Source organism: Acipenser ruthenus, chromosome 23, assembly GCF_902713425.1.
Source record: "Acipenser ruthenus chromosome 23, fAciRut3.2 maternal haplotype, whole genome shotgun sequence".
Lineage (NCBI taxonomy): Eukaryota > Metazoa > Chordata > Actinopteri > Acipenseriformes > Acipenseridae > Acipenser > Acipenser ruthenus.
The window spans coordinates 6,059,051-6,073,575 of record NC_081211.1 but is presented as its reverse complement, the minus strand read 5'-3'; the positions used below and the strand labels follow the sequence as shown (position 1 = coordinate 6,073,575).

General features: G+C 37.4%; 1 protein-coding gene across 1 annotated transcript in view; it reads right to left on the bottom strand.

Moving 5' to 3' along the window:
• The window catches only part of LOC117413099 (parkin coregulated gene protein-like), an 89,642-nt gene that overhangs the window by 44,701 nt on the left and 30,416 nt on the right, over positions 1–14,525 (bottom strand). Inside the window, exon 3 of the mRNA XM_058997609.1 lies at positions 2,142–2,313. Coding sequence (XP_058853592.1) covers positions 2,142–2,313 — 172 coding nt within the window. The remainder of the gene's footprint in view (positions 1–2,141; positions 2,314–14,525) is intronic.

The window sequence follows — 14,525 nt, the reverse complement described above, 5'->3', positions numbered from 1 at the left end:
TAGACCCGCATTTGTTATAACTTTTCCAAGTTCAAAACATATAGTCGTATTTTGCTTAACAACCTGCATACAAAAGGCATGCTATTTCTGTCAAGTTGTAAAGAGTGTGAGTGCTGCAAGCTCAATGGGGCAGCATTAACAAAGTCACAATATAAAGACACTCTTCAGAACGCACCTGTGGAAGGGTACACAGAATAATAAACACCTTCCTTTTTGTGCATTCATATGCATGTTATTAAGCACTGACAGTACAAGCCCTTCGCTTCGCTGGCACATCGATACCCCACCACTACTGTCAGTTTGCAATGTCATTCGGCCCTTATTAGGTACTAACGAGAAAGATTTTTTTCAGGCGCCTTGCTATACCTTTGAATCAGCACTGGCACTGGGTCATGAAAGGGCACCCAAACTGTGAGCTAAAAACACGCCCACGTACGCCATACCAAGCCTAGAGATCTTTTTTTTCATCATCTCATCTGCTGATCAGTTTTACAGACACTAATAAGACATTTTACTTTGTGAAAAGTGCCATGGTGCATGATATTATTGTCAACATAATGTTAGAACTCAGCATTCTGAATGCGGGTTAGTCCATTACTTTCGAACTGCTAGGAATGCTAAATCAACACCACATGTGCACAACATTACTATACTGGCTGTTGGAGACAGATTTTTATACTGCTAGAAGACAGTATGTCATGTAAAATAGCGTGTTTTCCAGGTTTTTTATCAAGGTATGTCAAATACCACAGTTTTACAAGCTGACTGGCATTAATCATCAATGTTCAGAATGCTGAATGTCCTGTTTTTAAACTCATAGGGCTGATAACAGTATGACTTCAGAATGCCAAGGCTATGCAGAATGTACAGAAGGTTTGCATTAAAGATGATAAAGGCTCAGTTGTATTCTGCATTTGCAAAGTAATTAATCTGCAACACAGGCATGCCCCAGCAGGTTGAGCGCGGTCAGAAATGTGCATCTATTAATAATGAGGAGTCTAATAACTGCATGCATTTAAAATTCCATTATCATTACTATGTATGTATTTTCATAAAGAATATTACCTCTGGTCTAGCCTTAGTAGTCAATATAATTTACTTTCTATGCCAGGGACTTGATGGTCATGGTCAGGGTGTACAATCTCTATCTGAAAACTATCTTCCAGATAAGATGGATAATATCAGAAAGAAATGTGGGGCTATTTTTTTTAATGTTTTAGAAACAGTTGAATGTACCACAGGATTGTAATCAAAGCTACTACTGTTTTTTTTTTTTTTAAAGCAGAATAAAAGCACAGTAAATCAGAAGAAAAAAAAGATACCTACTGGTGATCATATAAAACCCCTTGCTCCCTTTCCTGTTACCTTTTTATACACACTGCTAACACCACTGTTGTCTTCTTTTGCTGCTGTCTGTCAACACTTACTAGTAGTTCACCCGGGTCACAAAAAAATAGATTTTTATCTGACACTGGTCATAAGACTCAATTGGAGGCAACAACTGACACAGAATTTAGAGAATCACATTGTGCCCATTGTCAGATTCCATCAGCCTGCTGCTTGCAACTGAATCCAGGCTATTTCTAAAAAGGTTGAAAGTCTAAAGCCAAAGTCAAGGTCACAATAACAATTTATAAGCTTTTACTACATGACAGTTGCAAGCATGAATGAAACACCACATGTAAATAAGATTTTTTTTTTAATTAGACATTAGCAATACACCACTATCAAGTTTTGGGAAAAAGTGTGGTAAATGCTTATGGGGAATATATTCATGCCTTTAAAAACGCAATCATACATTAAAAAAAAAAAAAAAATGTAAATAAATTTGGTCTACTTGACTTTCGTTTTACCTAGAAATCACCCTCCCCCCCCCCCCCCCCACCCCGCTATTTTAAATTAAAAAAAAATTCAACACCGCACACAACATCACCTCCAGTAAATGTGATTAAAAAAAGAATTTTGGCTCAGCATAAAGTGCAACCAGGTGGCTGTTTGTTGCTTTTGTGGCAACGACCTTAAAGGGAAAGACAAAGCTAAATGTTCTGCACATTCCCGGTTGCTATGCATCAGAAGGCGTTTCAAATCCCCTCTCAAAGCGCTGCCCTTAGAGATCCCGTTGAGCTTAACAGCAGACTTACTCTTGATGGGGATAATGAGCTGTGGGATGACGGGGAGAATCTTGGTGCCTCCATGCTCCAGCATGTCATGCACTCCCTGTCGTGCAAAGAACTCGTAGGGATGAACCGTCTCACAGAGCCCGTCAAAAAACAGTGGCAGGTAGTGGTGATAGTCCAGCTTCTCAATCTCCACCTGTGTTAAGAAAAGCAAAGAGATGCAGGATGCGTTAGCTTGAAAACTTGCTTGATTCATTTAAAAAAAAAAAAAAAGTCTAATGTTAATTATGTCCTCTTTAAACCCCAAATAAGATTTTATGTACAGTAAGATACCATAACATATGTTGAATACACCTGCATGATTAAGTCATTCAACTTATTTAGGGGATAGATTAAATTGTCAATCATGTATTTTTGCATCTTTAGACCAATGCTAGAACCAAGCATGTGGAAGTGGTCTCAATATAGCCCTAGTTGGCATAAGCCCACCTCATCTAACCACCACTAAATCTAACACAATTGGCAGTCTCTGTTTGAGACAGGCTCTCATACTGCCTGCATACACTGTATCCCCAGTTAATATTTGTATTACTAAAAGTCCATTTATTTATGACTACTGTACAAATCTCACTCATCTAGGGAATACCCCCAAACAATATGCTGAGATGAGAGCAAGAGCCCTGGCAGTGATTCAGAGAAGAGGTTACCAGAGGAACGCCACACAAAGGGAGGGTAAACATGCAAGGTCAGTGTGAGGTCTGTTGGACAGCTGCACTTCCTAAACCCTGTCATATTCTACAGCTGACAGAGAGAATGTCAACCAGCTACTGGAAGACACAAGCTGCTTTTGAAGCTGCAACCTTGAGACTCCAACCAGTCTCCTGTATACAGGACATCAAAGCCCTGATCCCGCGCCACTTTACTGAGACCCACTATAGACAAATTGTAATGCTCTGACAACCAAATAATATAGATTACACTGAAGTAATTTACAGCAAATCTTGATCTGTTAGTACTGGTCACATTAAGACCATCAGCTGTGACATTGGGTTCCTTGAGTAACTCAAGGAAAACAAAGCCAATGTCAGCAATCAATCCCCAGCTAAACTTAATGTTAACTAATTAACATTTGGTTTCAGAATCAAGGAAAAATAAATAACTTTGACCTACATCCTCGACATGTGCAACAGAATCTCATGTATGGATTATATTCTATGTGGGTTTTTTTTTTTTTTTTTTTTTACAGGCACAATGTCACAATGCTGCCAGACTACAAGAAACTGCTGCTAAACAGATTTTTTGCAAGACTTATTCTGTTTTTGACAAGCAGGTCTGAAAATATTATTTTGCATCTCTTCAAATGTGTGATGGTATTACAACCAACTTTCACAAAATAATCAGATAATTACATATGTATATTCAATACAAAGGTGTCAATTTAAAAGGTGTATGTATTGTTTTATTTTTTTACTTTTTGACCACTTTTTAAACTTTTAAATTGCATTCCCTGCCTCAAGATGGCTTCACATGTACCCACATGGGCCGCTCAGAACTACATTTCCCATCATCCTCCTGCTCACTGGTAAATCTATCTCAGTTACATATGTGAGCAGGGGGATGATGGGAAATGTAGTTCTGAGAGGTCCATGCGGGTACATGTGAAGGCAGGGAATGCAATTTAAAAGTTTTAAGTGGTCAAAATGTAGGGAAAAAAATGAAAACACACACACCTTAGGTAAACAGTTGTAGCAACACATGGAAACATGTAACACAATAAAATAAAAAGGTCCTTATGTACCCTTTAAGTACTACATATTATTCAATAGTAAATTATTTTATATAAAATTAATAACTGGTTGGTAAACAGCCTTGATTTTGTTTATTAATGCTGAAATTTCAGTTCTGTTTGGATAAAGCTAGAGGCCAGAATAATTTTTTAGAGGCTGCAGTTAGACAATTTCTAGAAGCAGAAATTCATTTTAGTTTTGAGGTTAGGGGTGTTACTATGCCTCTTAATCTCAGTGGAGATCCAGTCAATAACACAAGTCTGCCTGAGCTCCACTGTCTAAACAATTAGTGGACTGCAACAAAACATTGGCATCACATTAGCAGCTCTGACTCAACGACAAAACAGTGCCATCCTCATTAAATTAGCTGCGGTTCAAGACTAATTGCTTTATATTTGCAAGTCAGAATTGATGCACGTTTAAATCAGTTACAAAAACGCTACAAAGTATAGCTGTGGACATTTTCTACCCTCAGCATCGCACATCGACACATGACATATATCTTTAAAAATAGCAAAAAAATTCCTGCTCCAGTGGCATGGCTATGGGGGTGGTTTTAGGGGTTTGAACCGCCCCCCCCCCAGCCCAAAACATAATCCAGACGACTCAATGTTCCTTTTAAGCCACAGACTTCAAAGACAATACTATACATGATGTTAAACTGATAAAAAAAAAATATATACGTCTTACAATTGCATTGTATATTTAATATATGGATATTTGCCGGTAACTTAACAATAACAAGAACTCAAAAAAGTTTAGGCAAATGTTTTTAAGACCAAGAAAATGAGGAAACAAGGAACAAACAAACACTTGCTGATAGGCTCAGCATCACAAATATGTATTTGTGTTCAAGATAACTCTTCCAGAATCATTTGCATCAATTGCATGTCACGTAGATTTTATTTAGTGTTTTGTCTTTTTTGTGTTTTTTTTCTGCAGACAAAATGACAGAATGCAGCCAGACTACAATAAACTGCTACTAAACCTTTTTTAAAAGAAACATCAATATATAAAATAAACTAGTACACAGAATGTATTAGCACTCAATAGTATGTCTCATGTTGGTTTTGGACTGATAATGCATGAGTTGTCAAAACCAATTCAGAAAACTGTTAAATGCTACAAAGCAACTCAGAAGGTCTCAAGTAGGGATGTATGAAAATATACTCTGACACATGCATTATATATATATATATATATATATATATATATATATATATATATATATATATATATATATTAAAGAAAGGTTTACAGTTTTCTTTAAAGAAAGGTTTACAATTATTTAAAAAGTAGTTAGCTGAATGCAACAGTCCTTAAATAAACATTCTGTGTTGTTTGTTTTAGTTTTCCCTACTTTAGCAGTAGTTTATTCCACTGGGAAAAGAAATATGGTACAGCTTGTGCACTGGAGCAAATGCATAGCATAATTATCCCCTGCTTCCACCTGTTTCAACAGAATATATAAAAAAAAACAATAAAAACTGAAAAATTACTGCTTTACAATGTTACAGACTGAGAAATGATGGGCTCCCACAGTGGTTAATATGCATCCACTGTGTCCATTAAAAAAGATTATAACTGTAGTTGAACTACAGTAAATATCATATGTGCAGCCCGTTTGATTATGCAGTTAATGATAGTCATACAGTGTTGTGGAATCAAACTCAAACCGTCTGTTTTAGGGCGTCTTATTCCCATGGGGTGTTGTTAGAATTAGTGCAGTGTGTAATTTGTATTTTTCGGAGATAAGAAAGATTGTTTTCAGACATTATTATTATTTATTTCTTAGCAGCCGTCCTGATCCAGGGTGACTTACAATTGTTACAAGATATCACATTATTTTTACATACAATTACATTATTTTGTACACATTATTTTTACATACAATTACCCATTTGTACAGTTGGGTTTTTACTGGAGCAATCTAGGTAAAGTACCTTGCTCAAGGGTACAGCAGCAGTGTCTTCCACCTGGGATTGAACCCACAACCCTCTGGTCAAGAGTCCAGAGCCCTAACCACTACTCCACACTGCTGCGGTCTGCAGTGGTAAGCAGCACAGCAAGCATTTCTTCACAGGGCACTGATGCGCTTGGGTTCTAATAGCAGATCAAAGAGGAGTGGGAGACTCGAAGGCCAGAGCAGAGGTCGTTTTATTAACCCAGTGGCAAGCTGCAGGGCTGAGCAAAACAAGCAGCAACTGCGAAGACACACACACACACACAAATAAAATGTGATGGTTTGATGTTTACAAATCGAAGGAGCCCCAAGAGAAGCTAGGCGATTACAAGTATGTTTTATTTTTTAATTCAGAAACAGACTTTTAAGTAAAAAGCCATGTTTGTTACAGATATAAAAAGCCAAAATGTTAAGACTATAGAACCCCATAAGACATGCTCGTTATGAAAAAGCAGGTTTGTTTGTTGGTTTCTTTTTTAAACAGAGATACCCTAATTTTAGCAAGCTCATGTAAATCATCATCAAGGCTTGTTTAATCAAAATAGGTGGCTACATTTGTTAGTAATCAGTTTCAATCTCAAGTAACCAATAAACAGAACAATCCACAATATCATAGTGGATTAATCTGTTCAATCAGCCAGCTCTTTATAAAACAAGCGTTCAGATATCTAGCATATTCGGTGGTCCTGAATAAATAGGAGCCTATCTTCCATTCATTCAAATCCAATAGGAAAATCACTGTCCGATTTCAACTGTTCCAAATGTTGCTGTGTTGCTATGCAAATGCTGAACTTGATCTTAGGAAAGTAATGCTCAGCTGTTAAATATATGTTTAAACATTCATGGAATAACTACAGTACTCTATTAATGTTCATGATGTACCCTCTATATACATCTTTGACATTTTATAGTTTCTATGAGCGTATATGAAATTGAACAAAATATGGAAACATTATGGCATCTGCTGATGCCTATTATCCAACTTGTTTTGTTTGAAGATAAAGTTAAAGCAGAAGATTACACAGCCTATACATATTTATGCATCTGTTAACATCAATGTAAGGGTTAGAAGTGTTGTGTAGTTGCATAGTGATGGTTCTTGTTGTATTTAATTTACTGTTTATACTTTTCTTGTGTCTAAACATACCGTATATCCAATGGAACAATTTAAGGGTGGGATGTGTGGTAACCAAGCAGATGTACAGCATGAAAACAAAAAGTATTATGAGCAGTACAATATATAGACTTACTTCATTTCCTGTTTTTTTGTTTTAAAGAATGGTAAAAATTAAGAAGACTTCAATAGAAAAATGAGCTTTCTACTGAGGCTGGCATCTGCAGTAGCTAGTGTTTCCTTAGACCTGTTCCATTTTTAAAGGTGACGTTTCTAAATGAAGCAGAGATTAGATAGCATACCTGGGAGCTAAGTATATATAAAAAAGAGGAACTAGGCCAGATCTGCAAGACATCAAGGGAGTTCTGTTATGTGGCTGATTGATTCTTACAGTATATGCAATCAGGCTCTGGTTACATGGGTGAATATTACAAACAAGGGAGTATGATGATGATGTCTTACTGATCAGAGAGAACCGAAAACATGTTCACTTCATGTTACACTCACAGATCAGGCTAATAATAAAGCACAGTGCTCCAGGGTCTTGGGAGATTTGCAGTCAGAAGAGGATCGGATTCGCAGGAAGACACCTGCAGCTTGTTTTCCTGCCACAATGAATCGCTTTCTCACTCTCTGATGGAGATAAGATAACACCCACATGGTGGCCCCCCTGGGGAATCTTTTCCCAGTGCTGCTAACATTCTTATTCACACACCTGCTTCCCGGATCAGCCTGTCTCCTTCAGTGCCACACATTGTTTTATACAATCTTATTTATCTAACAAATAGAAATAAAACTGTTAACAACACAGTCAAGACATTGTGTGGATTGTTGCAAGTTGTTGTAGACTCTGCTGGGTCTCCCCAGTACACTGTCATTACAAACACCTTGTCTATTTTTAGGAAGTGTTGGAAAAATCATCACCAAAAGGAAACAAATAATACATTTACTGTACTGACAGTAACCAATTATACTGAAAACAAGTCAGGGCTTCTCCAGCCCCAAAATGCTACTGCCTGCAGCCCCTATTTATCTTGCAAACCTTATTTTCACTTTGACACTAATCCTGAGCCAAAATACAAGCATGATGATAATTGTACTCTCCCCATTGACTTTTGATGTTACTTACAGGTATTTGGATCTCACCCTAGTGTTATATGCTGCAAAAAAGAAACAGTGGGTTCAGGTGAGAATACCTTTTCAGTAACACAGGAAGTGAATAGAGAGAGTACAGTGTCAAAGTGACAATAAGATTTGCAAGTGAAAGTCATGACAGACAGCACATTTAGGGATTGCTGACATACAGGCACGCTGAATCTGGACAGTTCTTATAATGGAATAAAGCACACTATTCAAAAAAGCAAAATACAGATCAGCTGGATGCATTTACTGTGTTTTCTGGCACAATCTTCTCTATATTCTTCTAGTAGCCCCCAGCCCTACAACACGCTCAAAAGGCAAAGCTACATTCTGTCCAAACATTACACAATCCTCGCTACCACAATTATAAAGTATAATACTTCTAGGAAATTCCCAGCCAGCACTCCTACTTATCATCAGAGAATCAAAGGCTATTTAGTACATCATGCCTGACCCCCAAACCAAATAAAAAATGTCAATTTTGGAAAGAGAAAGCTTTTGTTGCTGTATGATAAATGAAATGCCATGTGTTTTTATCAATCTGTGCAATCTGTTGGTTCCCACTGCTGCTCCCTGTAGTCCAGTACATGCCCGGAAGCAACACATCTTGTTATAGAGGATGTCTGAGAGAGGCTGTGGAATGTGAAACACACGGGGAAGCTTGGAGGTATCCCTCCTGTGAGGAATGTACTGAAAGCTCACAGATAAAGGAAATCCTGTCCAACAGCATAGCTCGGGCTCTCATCCAAACAGGTTTGGACATAACCAGAGATGAAATCTTTAGTGGAGTAAAAACACAAAACATGATAGGCCCACATCAAAAAATGCTCCTAAAATGTAAACTGCAGAAGCAATTGCAGCATGTACTGTAGAATGCCTGTAACCTTTCTGAAAAAAACATTCTCATTCATTTAGAATGTGAAAAAAATAATCAAAGACATTCATACAGTATTTACTAATACATTGTTTGCATGTTATTTTGTAAATAATACACAATCAGCACAAGTTGCATCACAATTATTCACAATCACATTTTCCACATGTGATGAGCACGCTTTTTTTAAGTACAGTGAATAATATATAGCGCTGAGGTAAAGCAATGGATTGCAGGATTGGTCACTCCTGCCATTTCTGAATTTGTGACTGGGAAAAATATGATACAAACCCAGAGCTTCTCTCAGTATTGTTATGGGCAAACCCCGAAATACGGGCAATTCACGGATTGCTCAGGCGATTTGCAAATTGCCTGCTTACTTTGGGCAAAGATGGAAAGAAAAATTGATAGTGTAAGGATTATTGCCCACATTGTCAAATAGTTAGCAATAACGATCCATGATGTGGTACAAAACAGAAAAGCCAGAACACTTGTTATGTTTTTTTGTCTGTTTTTTTTTATCACTTCCTCCAGTGATTTAGCGCGCACATTTTGAAAAGAGCTTTGAAACAGACTTTAAAATTATAAGAGTAAAAAGCTGTCAGGATGTTAACAATGAAAAGAAAAATGACAGGTACATTATTTAAACAGTTGTAGCAACATGTGGAGATGTATAATGTTATATTTTTCAGAACCCCGCTACTTACTCTTTAAGTGTACTATAATTATTAACAAGAAATGTCAGTAAGATTTGGCCATTGGGGATTACAAAAGTAGAAATAACTCCTTTGCTACTAGTACCCCAGAAGCACTATCATGTACTATTTTATTAATGGGTTAAATCATTCTGTCTTGCTCCTTAAACATGAGGACCAAGTTGCTTGCAGACAGCTGACCTAGGCAAACAGAGTAAAAAAAAAGTAATAAGGAAAAATGAGGATGCTAAAAGTGGCCTTTAATCAAATGGGATTTTTTTCTTTTTTATTCGACAGAGCAGTCTATCACAGCTGCAGGAAGGAGGCTAAATTTAAGGACCATTTCTTGTGCCTTTCCAAATAAGCGAATAGATATCAGGATTTTCCAGCCTATTACACACCATAATTGAGATTCATATTAAATTGAATTTTGCACTTTTCTTAGAATGTATTCTTTATACCATTTTATATATAACTCTGAATATATGTGTAGGGTAGGGTACTAGGTAGGGCTATTGTGTTGTGTGGCTTATGGAGTCTTACTTCGATCTCTGAACTAGGATCTAGGATTGCATTATTGAGATGCATTTAAAGCTGTTGTTCTATAGTAGACATTTAGATGCAGGCTGGAAGCATGTACTACAGCCAGCATGGGGGGCCTTTACTAGCTTTATCAATACCTCTTATTATGAAAGATTACAAATTCTACACAGACAAAGTGAAGTGTCCTAAATCCAAGAGCACACTGAAGCCCATCTCCTGGTTTGCTTCAAACAGCTCATGCATGAAATCCAAAACCTGATTGAGTACTCTCATTAGACTCATTCATCACTGTAATTGGCCATAATCATGGTTATTCTGAGAGAATGAAAATAGAGAGCTACTCTTTTTGCAGCTCCACACAGTACAGTATCCGGCATTGCTTCAAGCAAGAAATGTGACTTGAGCACTGAAACAGCTTCGCATTCGCACCGGTTTGCAGTCCATGACTGCATTTTTATAATGCAGCTTCAGACAAATCCGCTGGGAGCGAGATGTTAAGATACTGTACAGCTGTGATCATAGTCTGCCTGCTACATTCAGGTGTGTGGTTCTCAGCTCTGCAACTAGCTCTGCATCTGTAAAGGAGCGTCTATGATATTTACTGCTTTACAGCTGAAACAGATCCCGCTTTACTGTGTGATTTGCCTTGCTTATGTCCAAAGCATGCCATCTATTAATTATTTTGCGCAATGACCTGACTAGCTGCACAATTCCCTGGGGGAACACAGTTTCACATAAAGGGTCTATTTTAATCTACCACTATTAATTCTGCTGCATGGTTTTAACCTTTATTAACCACTAAATAGAATACAAACAGAGAAAAGTTATGCAGTACTAGGCATAATTAATTGAAACTTAATTTAATTGTATTTTACAATAGTGACACATTATCTTGCATGTTTTGGAAAGAAATACATTTGTCATGTCAGTAAATTGCAGTACAGTCCGATTCATTTCCTGGTGTAATTTGCTATACAAATACAGCATTTTGCCTTCTAGACTGATATTTAACCTTTGTTAAACAAAAGGGCTACAATATTACACTTTTTTTAAATTAAAAATGTATTAAATGTGCATAAAATCCTTAATGTTATATCCCTGATTAATCATGCAATGAAAAATCTGAGGTCATAATCTGACAATATCATTTTTATCCTCAGTTATTCTTATTTATTTATATGAATATGTCTTTCCATGTATTTATTACAATTTGCCAATTGTTAACACTGCACCAGGTGTTAACTGTGCACCTGGTGTATGCATTTAGCACCTGATATATTATGACAAATGTCTTTGTTGTTATGTGTGTGTGCGTGTGTGCGTGCGTGGAAAAGCTTGACAGTTTAGGAACTGTTATACCTAACCAGGGCTTTACCTTTCCCTTTTCTTTATCCCAATACCACATCAGCATAACATGCAGCACCTACTATCTTTTATACAGATTGTTTTATCCACTGAGTATCCAAGGCTATGATATACCCAAATGACATAACCTTGTTCTACCTGCAGCAGTTTTGGATCTACCCCAAAACATTAGTTTTTAGTTTACCCAACTGTGTGGGCGATGAGTCATGAACATGAAGTGCCTCAGCAGATATTTTAAAATAATTAATTTGATGTTTTACAGTAGAAATGTGTATTCATTTTGGTATTGTAAAGGCTTTGGGAAGCATCTCATAACACATCTTCCACACTGTGTGTTGTGTGTGTGTAATAGCACTGTGTTAAATTTCCTGCAGCAGGAATCTTCAGCTGCCCGCACAAAAATGAAGGCGGCAGTATATTACTCAGCTCCAATCAGATTTCTGCTAATTCTGCTGGCTTAGTAACTTTGCAAGCCTGCTGTTAAAGACTGATTAGTTTCTGCCTACTCACACGAGTACTAATGAAATAAAAACAATCAAGTTATTCCCCTGGCAGACACACTTTCTCTTGGAATGTTGCTTGAGATAACAAACTGCAGGAGGGATGGCTAGATTGTGGCAATGAAATCTAGGCAGACATTTAGATCAGGCTGGAAGGGCTGACAACATTAACACAGAACCGCACAATGCTTTAGACTTGGGCGATGAAATATTGAAAGGTTGGAAATTGGATAAGGTACCACCCGGAGATTAAGAAGCTGTCCCAAATATCCGTCCAACCCTGCTGATTTCCCTCCATGTTGGGTCCATACCCAGAGTTCATACCCAAGAATACAACTGAGATGTAAGCCATAGATGCTACATTAAACAGCATTCTTCTTTGTAGTAAACATGTGCTAGAAATACCAAGATTAAATGTGGATTGATGGTGAATAGCTGTATCCAGCCATACATGGTATGGATAGTTTGTTCCTGGGTAGTAAGTGTTATTTCCTAATTGCTTATGTCTCAAAAGTATAGAAAATGGCTATTATTCCCCACAAACTTTGCTTTTGTGACCAGGAGTGATATTTTGAAATTTACCTATTTCCAATGAGAAAATGGGCGGATTTGTGTCTTTTCGTTCACATAAAGTCAGAAAAAAACAACATATGAATCCAAATTAACATGTATTTATACTAAAGTAATACAAAAATGACTACAAAAGATTTAGAAGTGAGTAGTTTTTCGAGATTTACGATTATACTGTAAATCACTTTCACGAATCAGCCCCCAAATGTAGTCTCCCATCATGTTCTCGTTATACTGTCCTTCATTGACAGCTCATCCAGGAGCCTCAAAGCCGTGCTGCTCCATAATGGTAACAAGTACCCGTCTCTTCCCCTGGCTCACTCGGTGCACCTCAAAGAGGATTACAACAGCATCAAGACCTTGCTGGACGCCTTGAAGTATGATTAGTACTGATGGGACCCCTGGAAGGTGCTGATGCCACCACTGCACATCAAATTGGGCCTTATGAAACAATTTGTCAGAGCTCTAGATATGGAGTCGGCAGCCTTCAAGTACCTTCAAGACCTCTTCCCTAAGCTGTCTGAGGCAAAGGTCAAAGCCGGTGTCTTCGTCGGACCACAGATAAAGAAGATCCTGGAGTGCAATGAATTCCCCAAGAAGCTCACTAGTAAGGAGAAAGCGGCTTGGGACAGCTTTGTCGCAGTGGTTCGGGGCTTCCTGGGCAATCACAAGGCCGAAAACTATGTGGAGCTGGTTGAGACTCTGGTGAAGAACTACGGCACAATGGGCTGTAGGATGTCCCTCAAAGTCCATATCCTTGATGATCATCTTGATAAATTCAAGGAGAACATGGGAGCGTACTCGGAGGAGCAAGGCAAGCGCTTCCACCAGGATATACTGGACTTTGAACGCTGCTACCAAGGACAGTATAACGAGAACATGATGGGAGACTACATTCGTGAAAGTGATTTACAGTATAATCGTAAATCTCGAAAAACTACTCACTTCTAAATCTTTTGTAGTCATTTTTGTATTACTTTAGTATAAATACATGTTAATTTGGATTCATATGTTGTTTTTTTCTGACTTTATGTGAACGAAAAGACACAAATTCGCCCGTTTTCTCATTGGAAATAGGTAAATTTCAAAATATCACTGTCCTGGTCACAAAAGCAAAGTTAATTGCATATAATAGGAGTGATACCCAAGGTTTTAAAATCTGTTAATTTTTTTCCTCTTATTAGCACTGGTTCCACTGTATTTCTGTTGAAGATCTTTTTTTCGTTGCTTGTATTTAACTTCAGTTCATACATGCTGCTGCTGTTCTCCCAGTACTTCATGTGTTGTAGTTCAAACAAACTCAAATGGTCTAACTGCACTCTGACCGTATGTGCAACAAAGTTACCACTATGCAGCATATTATCTTTTGTATTTTAAATATGTACATATCTTGGCTTATCATAAAAACGAGTACTAAAAGATTCTCAGTACAATAAAAGGGTGACCAGCAATTACATTAAAAAGAGCATATAAAAGGGATTTCTAAGACATTGGTAAGCACCCCTATATTCTATATTCAATAGAAACCCAAAACACAGCCACAGTAAAATGACCAATATGGGGACCAATGATGACATTGTTTTACCCTTCTGTACACCAGATCTTATCAGAAACCTTGTTGCCTTGCAGTTTTACATTCCCTAGGTAGCAGAAAGTACTGTAAAAAAAGTTTCCATTTGTTTCTGAATGAATAGAAAGGTAAAAAACAATGGCTTTTTGTTTTTAAATTGCGCCTTTGTCATATTTTACAGAAGCAACCTAAAGAGATTGTGTTCAGTTGCACTGCAGTTTAATCCATGATTTACTGTAAACTTAGTTAGTCCCACCTGGCATGTATAAGATGACAGTAAAAGCTAT